General features: G+C 37.7%; 1 protein-coding gene across 1 annotated transcript in view; it reads left to right on the forward strand.

The window, feature by feature from the left end:
- LOC120625316 overlaps positions 1 to 22,145 on the forward strand; it is a 67,318-nt gene that overhangs the window by 43,361 nt on the left and 1,812 nt on the right. Inside the window, exons 4-9 of the mRNA XM_039892350.1 lie at positions 227 to 368; positions 14,408 to 14,583; positions 18,094 to 18,172; positions 18,964 to 19,106; positions 20,764 to 20,920; positions 21,969 to 22,103. Of these exons, the coding sequence (XP_039748284.1) occupies positions 227 to 368; positions 14,408 to 14,583; positions 18,094 to 18,172; positions 18,964 to 19,106; positions 20,764 to 20,920; positions 21,969 to 22,103 (832 nt within the window). The remainder of the gene's footprint in view (positions 1 to 226; positions 369 to 14,407; positions 14,584 to 18,093; positions 18,173 to 18,963; positions 19,107 to 20,763; positions 20,921 to 21,968; positions 22,104 to 22,145) is intronic.

Genomic DNA, 22,145 nt, shown 5'->3' on the forward strand with positions numbered 1-22,145 from the left:
ACGTTCTCATCTACATAAGGAGATCTCACACTTTTAGCTAAATGTTAAAAGTCGCCTTTTTCAGTAGGGATTACTGCTATCTGCCCCCTCTGCTATGTCCCCTCAAGAATTAAAATATTTACAAGTTTGTACGGAACTCTCGATACGTAAACTCTCTCACACTTAGCACGTTTTGGTTTCGTTACAATAATTATTGTAACTTTTTACAAGATACCTTTTCTTCCAGCGTCTACGACACATTCAACGGTATCGTGTATCCAGCGGGGTTAGGCACTAACTCCACGTGCCTGCGGGAGTACGTCTCCGCGAAGGGCGACTTGCAGTACACCGTCCCATTGAAGGGCTGCAACACCATGTCCATTGATAACGTAAGTTTTTAGCGTTACTTTGTTTTACATAAATCGATGTTTTAACACATTTGTGTTAAATTTACACAAGTTACATCTTTCAAGCAGTGAAACTAGGGACCAGTGATAGCCCAGTGGGTCTATCACTGTAGGACTTCGACTCCACTTTCGGGGGAGCGAGTTCGATTCCCGACACGCACCTCTAACTTTACTAAGTTATGTGCGTTTTAAGCAATTATAATATCACTTGCTTCAGGCTACCTTGGCGAAGGTAAACATCGTGAGGAAACCTACATACCTGAGAGTTCTCCATAATGTTCTTAAAGGTGTGTGAAGTCCACCAAACCGCACTGGGCCAGCGTGGTGGACTACGGCCTTAACCCCTTCTCATTGTGGGAGGTCTGTACCCTGTAGAGGGCCGGTAATGGGTTGATATGATGATGATAATGACATCTTTCAAATTAGCTTATCAACGTCGTGTGACGAAAGTCGCAGGAATCGCTAGGTTTATATCTTCTTTCTATATCTCTGTTTAATTTTCTGGTAATAAAATTGAAGTGTCTAGTGAAGCGCTATGTATTAAAGTACGAGGTCCCGGGTTCGATTCCCGGCAGAGGAATTTATAATTTCTGAATTGTCTCTTGTCTGGTCTGGTGGGAGGCTTTGGCCGGGGCTGGTCACCCACCGACAAAGACGTGCAGATAAGCGACTTAGTGTTCCGGTGCGATGTCGCGTAGAAACCAACCATAGGAGTATTACTACCATATTCTCTAACAGGTTAGCCCGCTACCATCTTAGACTCACTTACCACCAGGCGAAATCAACTAATAGTGGAATAAAAAAAAACAAATTTACAAATCCGCACTTGGCCAGCGTCAACGAAGTTGCAGCTATTAAGAAATAGGCGCAATACTAACACTAACGTAACTTCACTTAAAAGCACTTGAAATAAACGAAATGTTTATTTAATGCTTTCAGAATTTCGGATGCAATACAATTAACACATTCGTCGACTGTAATTTAAGTGGGCGTAAGAAAAGCTGCTTCTTCACTATCCATCCTATTATTTATATGCGTAAGCTTGTCTGTTTGAAAAACTAACACTTTTATACTAATATATAAAGCTGAAGAGTTTGTTTGTTTGTTTATTTGAACGTGATATTCTCAGGAACTACTGATTCGATTTAAAACAATCTTTCAGTGTTGGATAGCCCATTTATCGAGCAATACTAAACAATATACAGACAGACTAAAAAATATACAGTAATATATGAAACGAGAGTTAATTTTCGTATGTTACGGTATATTTTTTATTTTCTCACACTCAACTTCCGGTCGCCTCGCCTGATCTCACATTTCGTAACGCCCTCGTCACGTATTCAGATTTCAGCAGCTTACTCCCCAAGCCAAGCGTGCGTAAATAGGTTTTACTTCAAAAGAAACAATCTCAAATGTAAAGACCACATGTATTGTGAACAGTCACCTTTAGTAGCTCACATAGTTACGCAAGCGAACGCAAGAGGAAACGCGTGATAGGAATCGATGCGTACGAACGAATCCATCTCGACTTACCTACGAGTACCTACCTATCAAGATAGGGCTATGAAACATTTTAAGTACAGAATTATAGACATACAGAATCCTCTTTAAGTCGTTATTGCATGCAGTGCATTGTGTCCAAAAACAGAGAACACGCCCCGAGATCGTCGCAATTCCCTCCCGCGGAATGTTGCTAGCTCACAAACTTTTGCCACTTTCCCCATTTTATAGTAAACGTTTAGAACATTGCAGGTAAAATAATTAATTTAATGAAGTGTCTAACCGCCTGTTCTAAAAACACTACTAAAGCTTTCGATTTTTTATTCGATGCTTCTATATCAGTAGTGTATGAGTATAATTTTTTCTTTAAATGCTGCAGGAACCGCATGTTTATTCGCGATACAAAGTATTCTGTATCAAAAGTATTCCGTGTCATTTCTAAGGATGCAAACTAGTGTTGCCCAAATTCAGTCTTGGTCTTGCAGTCTTGGTCTTGTTCTTGCGTTTTTGCAAGACCAAGACCAAGAACAAGACCGCGTATTTTTAGCAAGACCAAGACCAAGACTGACCGTGCAAGACTTGAGCAAGAACAAGACATAGCCTGCAAGACTCTTGCGTCTTGCAGCTAGGACTTAGCGCTATTTCACGGAGTAGTTAGGTGTAACAGTTCGGTGTATAGGTAGGTAGGTACGCTTAGGAATTCTATGAGACGCAAAAAACTATATCAAAGAATATGAAAAACTGGACCTATGCGCATTACGACTAATACCATAAACATAGCGAATAAAAAAATATCTATTAAAATCAAACTGAGTGCATGCATAGTTATGTTTTAACCATCGGCACTTTGATAATGCGGCATCAAAGGTTTTGTACTTACTTCTCAAAGAAATTTGCCGCTTTTCGGAAGTACATGGTTATGATACACGCGCCGGCGGCTTCTTTTGAAATCTAAAACAATCGTTGCCGCCGCGCCGAAATCATAACATTTGACACTATTCATGCAAAATAATTTCGAATTTTAAGAGTACCTACAGGTGTTCCAAAGAATAAATAAGTTTCAGAGTGCTTAGAATGAAAATGAATACATTATACTGATCACGCAAGTAGTATTATGATTAGGATAAAATGGTGAGGATAGGTAGTAGATGTCATAATAATTCATTCTAGTAAGTAATTATAATATTGATTACTTATATGGTTTTAAACTAATTACTTAGGTACTATTATTGTACATTTAGTCATTATATTTCTTAAGTTTTTACAAGAAAAAATAGCAAAAAAGTGTTCGAATATCTCTGAGAGAGATGATGAGAGTAAGTATTTACTAGCTGTGCCCGCGACTTCGTCCACGAGGAATAGTAACTTTGGAGGTATAGTGACGTTCAGGATTTATTTATTTATTTTAAAACTTCTGTCATCAAACATACAAACGAACTCTTCAGCTTTATTCAAATAAATGATAAATCGTAAAACTCTTTTATTAAATTTCTTATAAGTTGAGGGTTCAATCTCTTTCTAGACAGATAAGTATTGTTCTTTAAAATACAGTCAAGTTATTGTAATTAATTTGTTTTTTTACATGTTTTAGCAAATGTAAGCTTATAAATCATAAATGTTTATTAAGAAACAGTTACTTCCATGGAAAACGACATATAGGTCAGTTGATTTTTCGAATTTCTTATCAAATCTTCAGTTATTTATTAATCTGCTTGATCTTTACTATGGCTATGTTAATTCAAGCTCACAATGTTCCAATTCTAATACGTTTTTCTAAGATTTAAAGTAAACTTTAATAAATAGTAATAGACTAATAGGTAATTGCAAGACTTGCAAGACTCTTGCTGCAAGACCAAGACCAAGACCAAGACTGGGAGCGCAAGACCAAGACCAAGACCAAGACCAGGTGTATTGGCGCAAGACCAAGACCAAGACTGGCTAAGTCTCGTCTTGTTCTTGCATTTGGGCAACACTAATGCAAACTATCTCTACAACAGTATTCTCCCAAGTTACAATAGTTGAGCATAACTTATGTTACAAATAAACGGACAAACTTATATAATATTAGTATGGATTATAATTGCACTTGTTTCTTAAAACCTATCGGATTTGAAAACAACCCAATTCCTGAGGAAATTTAAAGCTACGACCCATCTTTGTAATCATTACTTCATGGCTAGATTCAAAGGCTGGGCTGTGTTCAAAGTCAAAGTCAAAGTCAAATATTTCTTCATTAAAATAGGCACATAGATGGCACTTTTGATGCGTACATTACATGTAAAATATGACATAGAGGTGAGTTGATGGTTCCACGAGGGTTCCAAATGCGCCCTGGTCTAAGAAGAAGCCCACAACCAACAGCCGATTTTTTTTGTTATCACCTATTTAAGAATCAATATTTTCACCCAAGCATTTTTATCGTTGACGTAGTCCTTAATACTTTAATAGGACTTTTCTATAAGAATAAACATTATCGTAGTATATTAGTAGGTATCAGTATAATCATAGCGAATGAAACCGCGGGACTAAGCTTGTATATAATAAACATATAACGGATGGATTTGTCCGGCAGTGACGAATTAAAACAAGTTAAGCTCAGTAAATAATAATAATATCATTGTTTAGTTAGTCTACGCCCCTAAATCATATGCCATTTAACGTTTTCCAACCAGATGGTAGATGCCAGATGGCAGGTGGTAGCCCTACAGTAACAAGGAAACGCACGTCAGGTTACGTTTGCTAGTTCAACGGAGTGTGGCAATGTGATGCCACTCCACTTGGCTATGCCCACTGACGTGTAAGAGATGATTCATATAAACGGGCTTACACAGAAATGGTTAGTTTTGTTTTTTCTTAAATCTTGGTTCTATGCAATCCACTAGGTCAAAGTAAAATAAGTAGAGATCTTCCGCTAGAAGCTATAAAGAAGGTTTGAAGCTTGAAGTTTTGTTTAAAGCAATACGAATCAGATACATTGTTTGAATGAGGGTTTTATTTTATTATATAGTCCTGATAGATTTTTCTTTCAGAAATTATTATTTTTTTATTTACTTATTTGATTCAGGTAGGCATAGACAATAAAAAAAACACATAAACTGCAATACAAATTTTAAAATTTTTAACAGTTCCATTATATAAATAAAAATCAATATAAGAAGGGATTTTTGGTCTCGTTTCTCTAAACCGACGCGAAGGTAGACTATACTTTTTCTGTACGACTTTAGCTTCTCGTCAGTGTTATTTCTTTCATTTACTTATTTAAAAAAATAACAGTAAAATACAGATAAAGTCTGTGATTTCCACACTATTATTCCCTCTGGTGTGGAAATCTCTTCCTTCCAGCATGGTTAGCATGGGAAGGAGACAATTATATCCCCGGGGAAAGGAATACAATTTTACCCACAGCTTTATCAACTCTCAGAGCATCGGCGCACAAGTAGAAATAATATCCAAATGAAATATGTGATAATAAACCGGGGCAAAACTTCTCCTATTCCATGTTCCCGTGCTTTAGCAGGCTGACACGTTAATTATATCCACTGTCAGGGGATATAATCAGGGGATATAATTTTTGTCTCCTGCCTGTGCTAGCCCTGCTGGTTGAATACAAGGTAAGGTAACCTAACAACTTCTTTTACTTTTGGCTTTCGCTTTCAGCACGATTACAAAGAATCGTGAACTTACCTCATAGCTATCACAAAGTCAAAGGTGACGTAATTTAAAACTAGTTGTATGAATGACTATGGAGTCAAATAAATTATGTAAATCGGTGAAGTCATGAAAAATCGTGAATCGTGACCCTCGACGTAGTGTCGTAGTTTAATTAAGGATTATCCAAAGAATGCTTATTTTTAGGGTTCCTTTAACTAAAAACGGAACCACTGTACCACCTTCGCCGTACCTACTCGCGCGTCCGCCTGTCAATTTAGGTCTCCCTACCTCATGATACTAGGACCCATATTGTATATATCGCTTGTATGTTTGCCTGTCTGTCCGTATTTTTCCAAAATTATTATTTTTTAAAAAACACCAAAAACTTATTGGGTCGGAGGTCACAATGTGATATCGAATAAAAGGGATCTATACAAATATTCATTCTTCGAATGCCAAAATTCTTTGTTTAAAAGATATTCTATGTAATCTTTAGGTGGTGTGGTTTGGATGTATCAGCCACTGTACAACTGGACTGTACCAGCTGACAGCGGCTTAAGAAAGGGTCTTGAAGGAGAAGTATCACAAAAAGAGCAAGAACAGAGTGAGTCGTGTAAGGTTTTCTACGTCCTTTATTTATTTGAACGCGTGAAAGTTAACTACGATTTATATGGTATCGGAGGAGCGCCATCTAGTTATAATACTGGGAAACCGTACTGTCGCTAGGGCAGCTCTTAAGATTCCATACAAATCGTAGTTAACTTAAACGCAATCTAATAAGTAAAATTTAGGTAGAAAATGTCACACCTGACATAGCCATACCCAACAAAAGCTATGTCAGATTTTTCTGTTAAATCGGCAGCAAAATGAAGTTCATAAAATCCTAAAATTGGAATTGCCGATCTCAGTAATCTGTTTAATCCGGGCTCGTCGACGACGTGGTTGAGACTGAAAATACTGTAAATTTAACTTACGAACCGGTAAGTTTAACGCACAGTCAGCTTTTACTCCTACAGCACCAAAGAGGTCGTAAATTATCTATTTCTTGCTACTACGATAGGGAAGATCCTAAACAAACTTGATAAGGCTGTAGAATATCCTAATTAAATAAAGTGACAGATAAGCAAATAGGTATAGATTAAAACTATTGTTGCCACTACAAAGCCTAAAATAATAATTCGGTGGGCAACAAAAACGTTGTCTATCAAAGTATTTACTCGAATAATCTCGAATCGAAATTTAGTTTTGACTTTGTGACGCAATTAATATCTCAAACAGCAGATTATTTACCCGCCCGACCCGGCTTCGCACGGATATAAATTACAAAAAAAGAATGAAGTTTATGTAAATTTATTTTTCGATTATTTATTGAATAGCTTTATTGATATCTTAAAAACTACATATTACACTGTACCAATAACAATAGTAGTTTCTAAGTAGCTTAGCAAAAAAATGCTTCAAAGTTATAAATATTGTTCAGTGATTTCCACATTAGCATTCCCTGTGTCGTGAAAATCGCTTCCTTCCAACCTGAGCTTTCAGTAATAATGTTGTTAAAAATAAATATTTAAACAAAGGAACAGCTTCAGTTTACCGCTTAAACAACCACTTACTTATGGTATTTTTACGTTGATATGGAGATATTTTTATAATTTTAAGCGCTCTGTTAAATTAAGTGTATAAAAAGGTCCAGCAAATATTATTTCAGTAAACCATGGCCATAGTTATACAGATACAGATACAGCCATAGAAATACAGATACAGCCCAGATCACTTATTAAATCTATTATAAAGGTATCTAAAATATAACGCGCGTGTCGGTTATTTATCTTCAATAGGGTTTTTATAAGCAAACATTTAGCATGTTTTGAATTAGTTTGCATGGAAAAATAAATAGTAAAATATTTTTACAGGGTTAGTACCTTATGAGATAGGTGGGAATACTTATGCACCCTTCAAGTACAGTATTTCGTAATTCCGTTACACGTTGTATATGAAAACCTCGTGGTGCTGATGGATCTATGTTCTAAAACCCTCTCTTCCATGAAAGATGTGGTTCATTGAGTTCTGCGCTCTGGGACGTCTATATGTTGATCATGCTAGTATCTCTGTAGGTATGATTTAATACTTAAAGACAGATCTCACATTACTAGTCACAGCTTGTACAAGACTTCGTCACGTATACCTACCTCTTTCTTCCTCATACCAATATATTTTTCTCGCCACAAAAGGCATTGTGTGGGAGTCAGTGCTTGCATTACGTGGGTAAGGCATTTGCATAAGTCTAGCCACAGAGTAAGGATAGTCATACAGAGGTCCGACGAAGCTGTCTAGTCAGAGCAATCGGGAGCTAAAGACGGGGTCACAGTCATATCAACCCATTACCAGCTCGCTACAGGGCACGGGTGTCCTCCCGTAATGAGAAATTATTAATAATCATGTCATTAATAATGTTTGACTTTATATATAGCTAATTAGATTTTAAAGTGGAAAATTATATTTTCAAATCATCATCAACCGTCAGTCAGGTTTAGGTTTAGCCCGTAGTCCACCATGCTGGCCCATTGCGGATTGGTAGACTTTACAAGCGTTTGAGAACATTATGCAGAACTCTCAGGCATGCAGGTTTCTTCACGATGTTTTCCTTCACAAGCAAGCGATATTTTAATTAGGTAATTACGCACGTAACTTAGAAAAGTTAGAGGTTCGTGCCATGCTGGGATTCGAACTCCCCCCCCGAAAGTGAAGTCGAAGTCTTACTGGGCTATCAATGCTTTTGCTATATATATATTATATATATATATATATATATTTATTGCATTACACACACACGTGGGTGGGGTGGGGTCACAGTAAATATATTAAACTACAAACGAACGTCAGAAAAAGCACACACACAGATGCACGCCTTTACGAGGCCCCAAAGCTATTATATCGAAGTATTTAAGTCGGGGTTACCGGTTACTGTGTCGAGACGAGCGGTCGCTAGCCCTACTGTAGAGTAGGTAGGCCGCGTTGAGTGTACCTAAGTAATTATTTTATCAATCGGGTTTATTTATTTATTTATTTATTTATTTATTTATAAAGGACAACCAACAGTAGATACATTAAAACATGCTTTTTTTTTTTTTGGAATGAGTCACATAGTAAATGTTCAACTATTTACAGGTTATCACAGCATGCATTAAAATGTAAAAAAGTCATTCTTATAAATTATTTACAATTAATTATTAGTCAGTTAATATAAACCTTTAAAAGTATAAAAGTATAAATATTTAAAGCTAAATTACAATAAAAATAAAAAATAAAAATAAAAATTTAATTTTCATACTCCTTTAGCTTATATGATTACCGATCCGGTCTGAATGGCTTGGTTGCCGGTTTTACTACAGGCACGTGAGGTTTAAACCTATGCGTCCGGTTGATGAACTTTTTAAGACAGAGCTCGTCCGGGGAAGTACTGCAGAACGGCTGTGTTCCGTTCTGTAGGGCGCGGTTGCTGGTGTAAGATGGACACAGGGCGACGCGTTGCAGGTCGTGTTCCTTGAAGCCCTGCGAAAGTTGCTTTTTTTATAGGCGATGTGAGACAGTAAATTATTGCTATAAAAAAGGAGAGCAAATGATCAATTCATCGAAAAGGAGATTCGTAGAAGGACCAGAGTTACTGACATAGCTCATCGACGCTGAAGTGGCCATGGTCGCATGGCAAAGGTCCTAAGGTTGAAATAGCGATCCCACGCCGGTAAAGGCACTCTCGTTTAAGTGAACAGACGATATCAAAAGAAACATTAACAACCGCTTGATGTTAGCGGGCTAAGGCTGTGGAATTCGGAACTCCCAACAAAATGGAAAAATCATCCTACTTTACAAGTGTTATAATTTCTTAGGGCAGGCAGTGCTTCTACGCCTATTTAATCTATAATAAAGGTGTCTAAAATACTATGCGCGTGTCGGTCTTTTATCTTCAAAGGGGTTGTCATAATTAACATTTTGAATGTTTTGAATTAGTTTGTATGGAAAAATAAATATGCTTCTATTGATTTAATATTTTTTAACTAAACGGAAAAATCATCCCACTTCGCGAGTGATATAATTTTTTAAGGTAGGCTGTGCTTCTACGCATGGATGAAGTGCACGCCGCTGCCTAAGTCCAGCATCGAACATGCATCGTTTAGTAATGCTGATGATTGGGATTTTTTTCGAAATAAACCCCCCATTACTTACCCCTTACAGTTTTGACGTGACAACGTATTATAAATTGGTTTGCCGGGTGACACTTCAAGAAACTGCGTTACGCTCCGCTCACGTTATGCGCTCACAATGAGAGCGAGTGAGAGGCACGCGTCCCTTCCACTCGGGCATGGTTAGCCCGCCTAAGAGCGAGAGAGACAGACATAAAAAGTGAAAGGCACGCGTCCCTTTGTAGTAAACGCTGTTTCATTGTACGCAAATGTATTGCAAGTTATTGTATGTATATTTGTATATAAATACGTATGTATGTGTAAAGGTAAAAATAAAATTTTGTTAATATGAAATTCAGTGCGAGATTCTTTGTATAAATTAATGTTTTAAATATAATTCTTTGTATAAATAAATGTTTTAAATTGTTACTATTATTTCATCCTTCTTCCTACTATACGAATGAATATTCACATTAAAATTATTTTACCACTCAAAGTCGTCACGTGAAACTTTCGCCCGTATACCGACTTTACAGGCAACCAATTTTTTATCCCGACCCGAGAATCGTATTCGAACACTGTTGGGTAGGTATGTCATACAAGGTGCGGAGTCGTACAGGCACTCAACTTTATAAACTCTTTAAACCATACAAATAAGCATCTTATCAGTACCCCATTGTTAGCACATCTGGCTCCCAGATAATTGCAGTGTTCAGACTTGAAACCTTATTTAACCCAGGCGTTAGATAGACATCTAAATTGTACGGCCTGTTGCGTCAATTACCTGTTTTTATTCGAATGGTTTTATAGCCGTCCGCCTTTAACTGTTTTCAAGAGTCCAATTCATGGGCGGTCCGCGATTCGCAGGAATCCGTCGCTTCAAAACTGCCGTTCACACACGAGCAATCGATCACGGAAGTGGAACGCTGTCTCCTTCCTGATATCAACCCAACTACAAGGCTCTGGTCTCCTCCCATAGTGAGAAGGGTTTAGACCGTCTCCCACTTCGTTGGCCCAGCAGATTTCCTCACGATGTTTTGCTTTACCGTTGAAGCAACTGATATTTTATTTGCTCAAAACGTAACACACATAACTTCAATTAAAAAAAAAATCAAAATTCATTTATTTCGAGTAGGTTCATCACCGATAAAACACTTTACAGTTTACAATCTTTAGATTTTTTTTTTAAATTTACTGAATATTGTAAAAGCATACTCAATCCCACAAATGATTCTGCCCCTCTCGCAGACGATATGCGGATGTCACGAACTTATGTCAATTTCGGAGTTATGTGCGTTTTAACTATAGGTATCACTTGCTTCAACGGTGAAGGAAAACACCGTGAGGAAACCTGCATGGCTTAGAGTTGTCATATCCTTCTCAAACCCTCGTTTCTTCGTGTGAAGTTTACCAATCCGCACTTGGCCAGCAGGGTGGACTCCGGACTAAACCTGGCTGGTAATCGGTTGGTGATGATTTGTAGATGTAATTTCCTACTTTTTTCCGTCTGGTACTCCCATTTTGTAAAACGAAGTTCTTCAGTAATTCTTTCACCTTTAAAGCAATTATGCTCTGGAACAATCTGGCTGTTGAAATCCGTGGAAATAGTTCCCTTCCGATATTTAAGTCGTCTGAAGGACTACTACCTCTCTTTGAGTGATGAAATTTGAAGTAGATTTTTTATATTCTTTTTTTTCTATCTACTTATATATATTATGTTTGTTATATATTTATATTTATTATGTATATTTTATATTTACGAGTATATATTACGTATATTTATTTAAAATTTATATGTATTTGTATCTTTACATTTTGGTTTTTATGTATATCTATCAAGTAAGTCCTATCTACAAAGGTTGCCTGTAAGAGATTGCTTGCAGCAATAAGGCCGCCTTTGCATGTCTACATTGTGTACTGTATACTCCTTACTGTTTCTTTTCCTGTATGTTATACGTGCAATAAAGTGTTTCTTCTTCTTCTTCTTCTTTTAAATCAAAATAACTATACCTAAAGTCAAACTTATGTTATTCTAATTTATGTATACCATTCTAAGGGGCAATGCAGCCAGCTTCTTAGGCACTATGCCTCGCTGCGGTTGTTTGATACGTTCTAGTTTTTATTCAGTTTTATTTTAGTACATAGGTTATTTTAGGTTATTTTTGTGTATCAATTTATGTTAATATCTTGTTATTTTGGACCGTGAAGTAAAATAATATATTAAATATATTCGAGGAAATTATTTTTCGAAAAAAATGTGTTTTGTAGAGAATTTATTTCATTTTATTTTAAAAATGATAATTTTAAACACGTTAACTATGCAACTTCTATTTTAATATTCTAATATTAAAATAGAAGTTGTATTTGGTGACAGACAGTGGGACAGGCAAACTGGCGACCTTTCATTGGCCTTGCTGCTTACATGGGCGTGTAGGCGTCAGCTGTGAATACTAAACATCTCAAACTGTAACATTCCTAATGTTTCTAGTTTTATTCGATACCAGCCAGCGCCATCTAAGATTCAATTCCTATAGGCTATTCGCATCATGTATCGGGCATTATCATTATCCATCATAAACCTATCATAAAATAGATATCATATAAACCTATCATAAAATAATTAGTAGCATAATTTACTATCATCATCATATCAACCCATTACCGACCCTCGACAGCGCATGCGTCTCCTCTCCAAATGAGAAGCGGCTTAGGCCGTAGTCCATCACGCTGGCCCAGTGCGGATTGGTTCATTTCCTTCATTCCGCGGCCTGACACATATAAACCTGGTGTATATGTTCTAAACTTAAGTAGATCTTGTTTGGGCATTCTGAACATCAGATGAGAGTTAAATAAAATGAAACGTTTCGTTTAGAAAAATTTAAACCCTGGATAAAAAGAACAGTACCTACTAAAGTCGAGTTGAGTCCAGAAATACTTCACTTGCCTCTTGCCCAGGTAATGTGAGCAAAAGTACAGTACATTTTTTTAATACCTACACTAAGTTGATGCGAATTAAGAGAAATCCAAAGGCTGCTAGTTCTGGAAGAATCAATTTGGTATCGGCGTTCATGGCGCACCTTTTTACTTTATAATTGGGCACGGGGCTCCTAGTGATATTTTAAAAACACATGACTCCGAAAAGTTATTGATAACTGCCTCACCTATGATGTACACACACAAAAGTTTTATCTGGAAAGTGGTGATAGTAATCACATTAAGAATATTCTTGCCCTGATCCCTGATCGCTATGTGGGGTGATTGTACCTAATCACTCGGAGAATATTCTTCTTCTTGCCCTATGCCCACGTTATGAGGATCGCACAGATTGTGTTTTTCAAAACTGCAGACAGACTTGTTGTTTTGTTTTTGGCATATTTTTTTTCGACGTGCCGGTTTGACGTCACAACGTTTGTAATGTTATGTTGGTTGAATGACCGCCACCTTTCGGTTCTACCGATCACATGGTGAATGGTAAGAATTATTTTATCCAAAAATCAAAATTAATTTATTTCAAGTAGGCCTACATAAGCACTCTTGTTAAGACTCTACCACCGGTTCGGACAGAAGATTCTACTGAGTAGAGCCGGCAAGAAAGTTAGTACTTAGTCGTACTGTTTATACCTCATGTGTGCCATACCTCGTATAACTTCACTTCGATGTCCATCACAAAATACCGCACCAGTCTAACAAGTGCAATAAATGTAACCAGATGTCAGGTACGGTTGAGAACTGAATTTATTATGTTAAATATAATATTATATTAAAATAAATGATACATGCAACGCTATATTTTTAAATATGTGTTTAAACAATTAAAAACTTTGTTTTAACGGTGAATGAAAACGTCTCGAGGAAACCTGCGTGCCAGAAAGTTCTCAATACAATAAAAATAAAATAAAGTTCTAAAGGGCGTGTGATTCTACCAATTAGCACTGGGCTAGCGTGGTAGACTGTCGCCTATACCTACTATTCTTTTTCTGACCGAAAACGCCGTGCCTTTTAGTGGGTTAGTAATGGATTTGGATAAAGATAATGATGACTGTTATAATAGACCTAACACAAAAGCCACTAACTGTAGACAAAAGGGAGCAACAAAAAAATGAATAATTATGAATCGATAGCAACGAGCCACTCGTGACGTATTGGGGTGATGACGTAACATCCGGCTCCCCCTACCGTAGGAAACGGAAACGAGTGTTGTGAATTTTTAAGTGACCGCTAACCGAAGTTTAACAATAAGTAGGTGCGTGCGATTTTATCGGGACCTCTTACCTACATGTAATTGAAAGGTTTTTAAACAACTCTGAATTTAAGTTTTGTACCTTCACAATGTTTACAAGCGGTTACCAGGACTTTGCCCGCGTGCAACTTATATAAGTATTCCATATCATCCATCCACTCAATCATCATTGATCTACAATAGTGAATAACAGTTTAGTGCTGAACTAGACTGTTATACGCAATTGTGGATTAATGATGATAAACAGCGGAGAGAGGGTAGGTGGTGACCACTGTATTTTGACCTACCGTCCACTCAATACTCTGTAGTACCTACACAATATACTCCGACCCATTGCATCGCGTAACGCGTAGCTCTATACTTTGTATACCTAATTTAGTATAACAACAAAAAACGTCGCACAATAATTTCGATGGGAACAAACTTTAATTGTACCTCTGTTGTTTCAGGAGGACGGCACTGTAGAATACTACAACAACATTATAGTGCAGCCACACTTGCGACTGGTGACGGGACAAGGCAGGGGATACCACGTGCGCTGCCGCTACCGTAGACGCGACCTGACGCTGTACCACGTGCACCGCCCCAGAGCCGACCGCCTCACCGCCACTAGCGGAAACGACAAGTGAGTAGTCCGGCGATCACATTCGCGACTGTGGCGAGGTAGGGGATACCGCGTGCGCTGCCGCTACCGCAGACGCGACCTAGTGCTGTTCTAAATGCACCGCCACAGAAACGACGGCCTCACCGCCTCCAGCGGGCACAACAAGTGAGTAGTGCAGCGACCACACTCGCGATTGTGGCGATAAAGGGGATGCAAAAAGTACTGCCGCAACCGCAGACGCGACCTGTCGTTGTACTACGTGCACCGGCCCACACCCAACCCCCTTACCACCTTCAGCGGGAACGACGAGTTAGTAGTGCAGCGACAACACTAGCGACTGTGGCGAGGCAGGGGATACCACGTGCGCTACCGTTACCGCAGACGCGACTTGGCGCTGTAAACGAGCACATTCGCATGCATTAACAATTTAACCTATTATAACTCTTTTATGCAAAAAATTAGAAGAAATAAATCAGTATGCAAAACTACTAATATAATAAAAATATTTAGGGTCGCTGTATTCAACTGCTCTGTAACCTGTATCTTGGACTTAATCCCATGTACGGAACCTGACCGAGCATTTTTCCATTAAAATAGTAATTTATATAATACCTATAATCTATATATTATCTTTTTACAGCTTAAAATTAGTAATTAAAAGGTTCCCACTTACTTTTGTTAAGACTATGGGTCCGTTACATTTAGATCAATATCAAATTTATAAATCGTTCAATAACCCCAACAATTTTGAGAACAAATTATAAAATACCGTTATAGGTTATCAGAGAACTGATTACGTCTAGTTAAAGAAAGGCAAAAAGACATAAAATAAGTAATTAACAAAATAGACGCGTCCATATACGTGCAGATTGCTAAGCTAACGACATAAATGTAGAGAAGATTAATTAAATATCCTTTTATGTAAAGTTAGATAGCTATAAATCTAGTCGTATGGTAATAAAGGGGAACGACCTTAAAATAACTTTTTTTAAAAGCAAGATTACTAACCCTTCCACAGAGCTATAACTAATATACTTCTTTCTTCGCCGTTTACTTCATTAGTAATGGTCGTGTCCGGATTCGAGTTCTTTCGTAGCGATTTGTATCACAGCCTTCCATCCTGTTCTATCCTCGGCCTTTTTGATAGCTTCTGTGATAGGGAGGCCAGTGAGCGCCTTTACCTGGTCAGACCAGCGACGGGGTGATCGGCCACGTGGTCTTTTACCCTCCACCTTACCTACCACCATTAGCTTATCAATTAGTGTTGCCCAAATTCAGTCTTGGTCTTGCAGTCTTGGTCTTGTTCTTGCGTTTTTGCAAGACCAAGACCAAGAACAAGACCGCGTATTTTTAGCAAGACCAAGACCAAGACTGACCGTGCAAGACTTGAGCAAGAACAAGACATAGCCTGCAAGACTCTTGCGTCTTGCAGCTAGGACTTAGCGCTATTTCACGGAGTAGTTAGGTGTAACAGTTCGGTGTATAGGTAGGTAGGTACGCTTAGGAATTCTATGAGACGCAAAAAACTATATCAAAGAATATGAAAAACTGGACCTATGCGCATTACGACTAATACCATAAACATAGCGAATAAAAAAATATCTATTAAAATCAAACTGAGTGCATGCATAGTTATGTTTTAACCATCGGCACTTTGATAATGCGGCATCAAAGGTTTTGTACTTACTTCTCAAAGAAATTTGCCGCTTTTCGGAAGTACATGGTTATGATACACGCGCCGGCGGCTTCTTTTGAAATCTAAAACAATCGTTGCCGCCGCGCCGAAATCATAACATTTGACACTATTCATGCAAAATAATTTCGAATTTTAAGAGTACCTACAGGTGTTCCAAAGAATAAATAAGTTTCAGAGTGCTTAGAATGAAAATGAATACATTACACTGATCACGCAAGTAGTATTATGATTAGGATAAAATGGTGAGGATAGGTAGTAGATGTCATAATAATTCATTCTAGTAAGTAATTATAATATTGATTACTTATATGGTTTTAAACTAATTACTTAGGTACTATTATTGTACATTTAGTCATTATATTTCTTAAGTTTTTACAAGTTGTTTTAGCAAATGTAAGCTTATAAATCATAAATGTTTATTAAGAAACAGTTACTTCCATGGAAAACGACATATAGGTCAGTTGATTTTTCGAATTTCTAATCAAATCTTCAGTTATTTATTAATCTGCTTGATCTTTACTATGGCTATGTTAATTCAAGCTCACAATGTTCCAATTCTAATACGTTTTTCTAAGATTTAAAGTAAACTTTAATAAATAGTAATAGACTAATAGGTAATTGCAAGACTTGCAAGACTCTTGCTGCAAGACCAAGACCAAGACCAAGACTGGGAGCGCAAGACCAAGACCAAGACCAAGACCAGGTGTATTGGCGCAAGACCAAGACCAAGACTGGCTAAGTCTCGTCTTGTTCTTGCATTTGGGCAACACTATTATCAATATTACTGAGCAGGCGCCGAGCAATGTGACCAGCTACTTTGGTCCCATTGCTCAACTAATATCCTACCCGAACAAAATTAAGAAAATACACCCCCCTCATTCGGCCCTTATTGTATGCACTGCATTGTGTCCGAAACCAGCGAAAACGCCATGTTCACGTCACACTTCACACCCGCGGAATGTTGCAAACTTTTTCCTATTTTCCCATTTTATGTTTAGAATATTAGACGTAAAATAATTACTGTTGTTGCTAAATTGTATGAAGTGACTTACAACTTGTTTGAGAAACTCTACTAAAGTGGAGTGGCTTTTGTTGCTTCAATATTAGTGGAGTACACGGTTCCTGTATTTTCTTAATTCTGTGCCTACCCTACCTAGCTTGTAAGAATTATTCTTTTACGAAACAACCAATGAATCCATTTGACTGAACTTCGGAACGAAAGTGGATCACACATACGCTACTTTGTACAATGTTTCGTTTCTCTCTGAAAACTGCCGAAAAAATATTACACTTCCACCGCAAAAGGATCTCATGTCTTTTATGTCCTTTGGTAGGTTGTCTGGTAGAGATCTCTTAGAAGCTATAAGCAGTGGTTGCACTTTGTACATGCAAAAAAGCACTGCCCATCCTAAAATTGATATATAACTCATATAGTAGGAGGATTTTTGCCGTTTTATGCAATTTTCCTGCCGTATGCATACCCTGGTAAGAAACTCAGTGCACGCCACTGACGATAAGGCCGCCTGTTTTACTTTTACTTCCTTTCAATTTTGGTTTAATTACTAAGAAAGAAAGACAGAAAAAAACTTTTATTTGGATATACACACACTAGAATTAAAATACAACTTATAGTCTGTACAACAATTATAGGAACGGTGTGATCTCAAAATGGTCTTTACTCAGCATGTTTGCAGTGCTTGTTAAAGACACAGCGCTGATCTTCCGTTAAGCCAGACGTGACGTCACTTAGTATATGGTGTACAATAAAGTGAATTTGAATTGATTGGATATTTTATATTTACAGACGGCTTGTCTCAACTGTCTTTTTTTTGCAGTGATGAATACGACGAGGATTCGGGTCTGTTGCCGTCTGTCACGATGAAGATCTTCAAGGGAGACCCCGAAGATAAGGAGGTATAAATATTTATTTAACAGTTTGTAGTAATCACCACAAAAAGCATTTCTACCTTTACTATTTAAAAAATTAAAAATAAATATGCTACGTCAATACACACATCGCCTCCTTGCCTCAAAGTGAGCGTAGCTTGTGTTACTGGTACTAAGATGACTGATGAATATTTTTACGAATATATATAAATACTTATAATACACATATAAACAACCAGACACTGAAAAACATTCATGTTCATCATTCATTCATGTTAGTACCCATAACACAAGCTACGCTTACTTTAGGGCTAGATGGCGATGTGTGTATTGTCGTAGTATATTTTATATTTATAATATACTCTTCACCGAGGGCTGAAAATGTGTAACTACTTACGAGGATGTCGTTCGAATTACGAATCGTATTTTCTCTAGAGTGATACAGATTATTACCAAACCAACGAGGAAAATGAAATAGGTTTCAGTAACTCGCTATTTTATATTATTTGAAACTTTTTATTGAAATTTCAGATTAAACAAAAGTAACTGAATTGTACCTACATTATAGATTTATTTTTATAAGGTTTATAAGGTACCATAGGAATGCAAGTAACTTATTGCAAAATTAGAGTAATCTTTAAATAAAATTTCATTATCATACTTATACTGACAAAAAAACAACATAATGTTTTTCATATTTTTTTTACTTACTCGTATTTAGATATATGACTATAAAGATATACTTCCTGCTTCAAGGTACTTTCCGAGCAGGTGTAAAAGCTTATTTTTGTGAACAGAATGCTTTGCAAACGTTGCAGGTGGCGTCGAACGTCAAAATCGGTGACAGCCTGACCCTCGTGGTGTCGCTGGAGAAGCAGAGGCAATACGGACTGCTGGTGTCCGAATGCTCAGTGCGTGACGGCCTGGGCTGGGCCGAACAGAGCCTCATCGCTGATGATGGGTAGGTTCTATGTGTTTTATTAGGTAAAAGTGTCATCAATAGTCTAAGTTTTGACCTCTTACAGCTGGAGGGTGTGACGACATCCCTGGCGCAAATGACTGTGACTTTAAGCAAACTCGGAGGTGGGCGTTAATAGCTGTAACACAGTTTTTAACTAACACAGTTGTTACCGTTCCTTTGGTTATTAGAATCCGTTGTAAATGAGACACAATAAAGACAATTATTAATTAATTAATTATAATTAAGTATAATTTTAGTAGGAGGTCCCGGTTTCGATTCCCGGCGGAGCAATTTGGGAAATTACAATTTCTGAATTTTCTCTGGTCTGGTGGGAGGCTTCTGTGCCGCTAAGCGATTAATGACTACCATACTCCCGAACAGGTTAGCCCGCTACCATCTTCGACTGCATCACCATTTACCACTAGGTGAGATTGCAGTCAAAGCTAACTTGTAGTTGAATAAAAAAAATTAAAAAAAATCGCCTCGTAAAGAGGATTTGTGTTAACAAATGTATTTTGACCTGCCGTCACCACGCGGCACCAATTATCAGCCGATTTAAAAAGGCTTCTGCCCACAGCAGTGCACATCACAGCGCAAACATGCCGATTTCCTGCAGAAAGCACTTCTTAAAGTGAAGTGTTCTTACGTCCTCAAACCTTCAGAGCTATGACTCGATTTCAGAACGTCGCAAACGAATACGCATCCAAAAATTCTACGTGGCCGCCACACGCACATTTCCATTTCCAACTTGTATGCTTAAATACATAAATAGTAATGTATAATTTTACTTAATAATGCTCATCGGAGAAACATTTACTTAGTCATAAAATATGGGAAAGCATAACATATCTTTTATCGCCGTGAATAAATACGCAGCGTTTGGAAGACTTTTAAAAAAATATTTTAATTTATCACAAATTTAATTTAAAAAGACAATTAACTGCTTATTTAGGTACTTCTTATAACTTCTTATCTAGAAGCGGTGATAGATAGGGAAGGTGCTAGAATTCCCTTTGGGGCTGAGCTGGAATCCCAGCACGCACCTCTAACTTTTCTAAGTTATGTGCGATTTAAGTAATTAAAATATCACTCGCTTCAATGGTGAATGAAAACATCACGAGGAAACCAGCATGCCTGAGTGTTCTCGATAATGTTCTCAAAGTTGTATGGAGTCCAACAATCCGGACTGGACCAGCGTGGTGGACTACGGCCTTAACCCCCTTCATAGTGGGTCGGTAGTGGGTTGACATCATGATGACGATGATATTAAAATGGAATTGGAATGGATTGCCAAGGAATATTAGACAGTCTAATAAATGTTCAATGTATATTAATCTTTATCCCTTAATTGTGTACAATAAAGAATTCTATAAATATTAACTGGTAGGTATAGTTGATACGAAGTTAGAAAAAATTTTGAGAATATGCTAATTTAACTTAATACGAAATATTTTACACGACTTCAATTCCTGCTCGGCTGCATTGGTGGGGTCGTGCAACGTCTGTAATCTTTTTAGGGCTGTGATATGTAATGTAATTGAGTACATAAATTTAATAATAGTACTTATAATTTTTTTTTTTATTAGTAGTAAGTACCTACCTCATTTTGGAATACTCAGTAACTCAAGGTGTCATTTCCATTTTGAATTGTTTGCAGGTGTCCTCTCGACGGGGAGATAATGGGCCTGTTCCAATACTCCCGGGAGAAGCAAGAGGCGCACGTGGCGTTCCCGGCGCACAAGTTCCCATACACCGCCAGCGTGTACTACACCTGCGAGGTCAAACTGTGCGATCTTAACCATCCCACGGACTGCGTACGTAGTGTGGCACCACTTGTGTGTGGAGTTTTACAGCTGTTCAAAGATCTCCTCTCACTTTAATTTCTTTTTTTGTGTATGTTTATTGGAGAAGCGGTTATAGCGCATTGGTAGGAGCTCGACTTCACTTTCGGGGCCGAGTTCGAATCCCAGGACGCAGGATCCCAGGATCCCAGGACCTGTAACATTTCCAAGTTATGTGCGTTTGAAGTAATTGACATATCACTTGGTTCAACAAATTATGCTGTGTATTTTAATAGGTGCTTTGGCCTTTAAGTAATTGTTATTTTGTGTTTTACTATTTGTATCGTATGCATATACGGTTCTGTAAAATTATATTGAGCTATGGAAAAATTAAAAAAAAAAACTTGGTTCAACGGTGAAGGCAAACATCGTGTGGAAACCTGCATCCCAAAGAGTTCTAAATAATATTCTTAAAGGTATGTGAAGTCCGTAGTCTACCAATTGCACTGGGCAAGCGGGGTGGACTACGGCCTTAACCCCTCCTCATTGTGGGAGGAGACTCGTGCCTCGTAGTGGGCCGGTAATTGGTTGATATACTAGGTTACAGTATACTAGGTTACATCAAATTCATAATTCGTTTAAATGAAATTGCATACAATTCCACAATAAACTACCCATTGACATCTTGGAGATGTCTCTTAAAAAGTTCAAAGTTTATATTAAACGTAAGCTCATAGAAAAGTCCCATTATAGTATAAAGGACTACGCGATCGATAAAAAAGCTAGGATGTGAATTGGATGGATTGGAGATGAGGTCGCTCTTCTAATAATTTTAAATGACAATGTGAGATGGTGATAACAGAAAAAAACACCCGGCTAAGTTTGTTGTGGGCTTCTTCTTAGACCAGGACGCGTTTCGAACCCTCGTAGCTTTAGTTTTAAGTTTACGAATGCGGTTATCGCCATCATCTCACTACCGTGTAATTCTCATGTACGCATCAAAAGTGCCACCTTTACTTGAATAAAGATATTATTGACTTTGACTTTCAAAGTTTATCCATTCATTAATTGATAATTCCAGGAGCCGTGTTCCCACAAACAGAACCGCGTCCGTCGTCAGTCGGACGACGGCGCGCCGGCCACCGTGGAGGTGTTTTCGGGCCTGTGGGTCAACGAGGCGGACTCGCCCGAAAACGATGACGTAACTTCGGAAAAGGTACGTCATTCACGTCATACCCCTTTTCACCGTCACAGATCT

Source organism: Pararge aegeria, chromosome 7, assembly GCF_905163445.1.
Source record: "Pararge aegeria chromosome 7, ilParAegt1.1, whole genome shotgun sequence".
NCBI lineage: Eukaryota > Metazoa > Arthropoda > Insecta > Lepidoptera > Nymphalidae > Pararge > Pararge aegeria.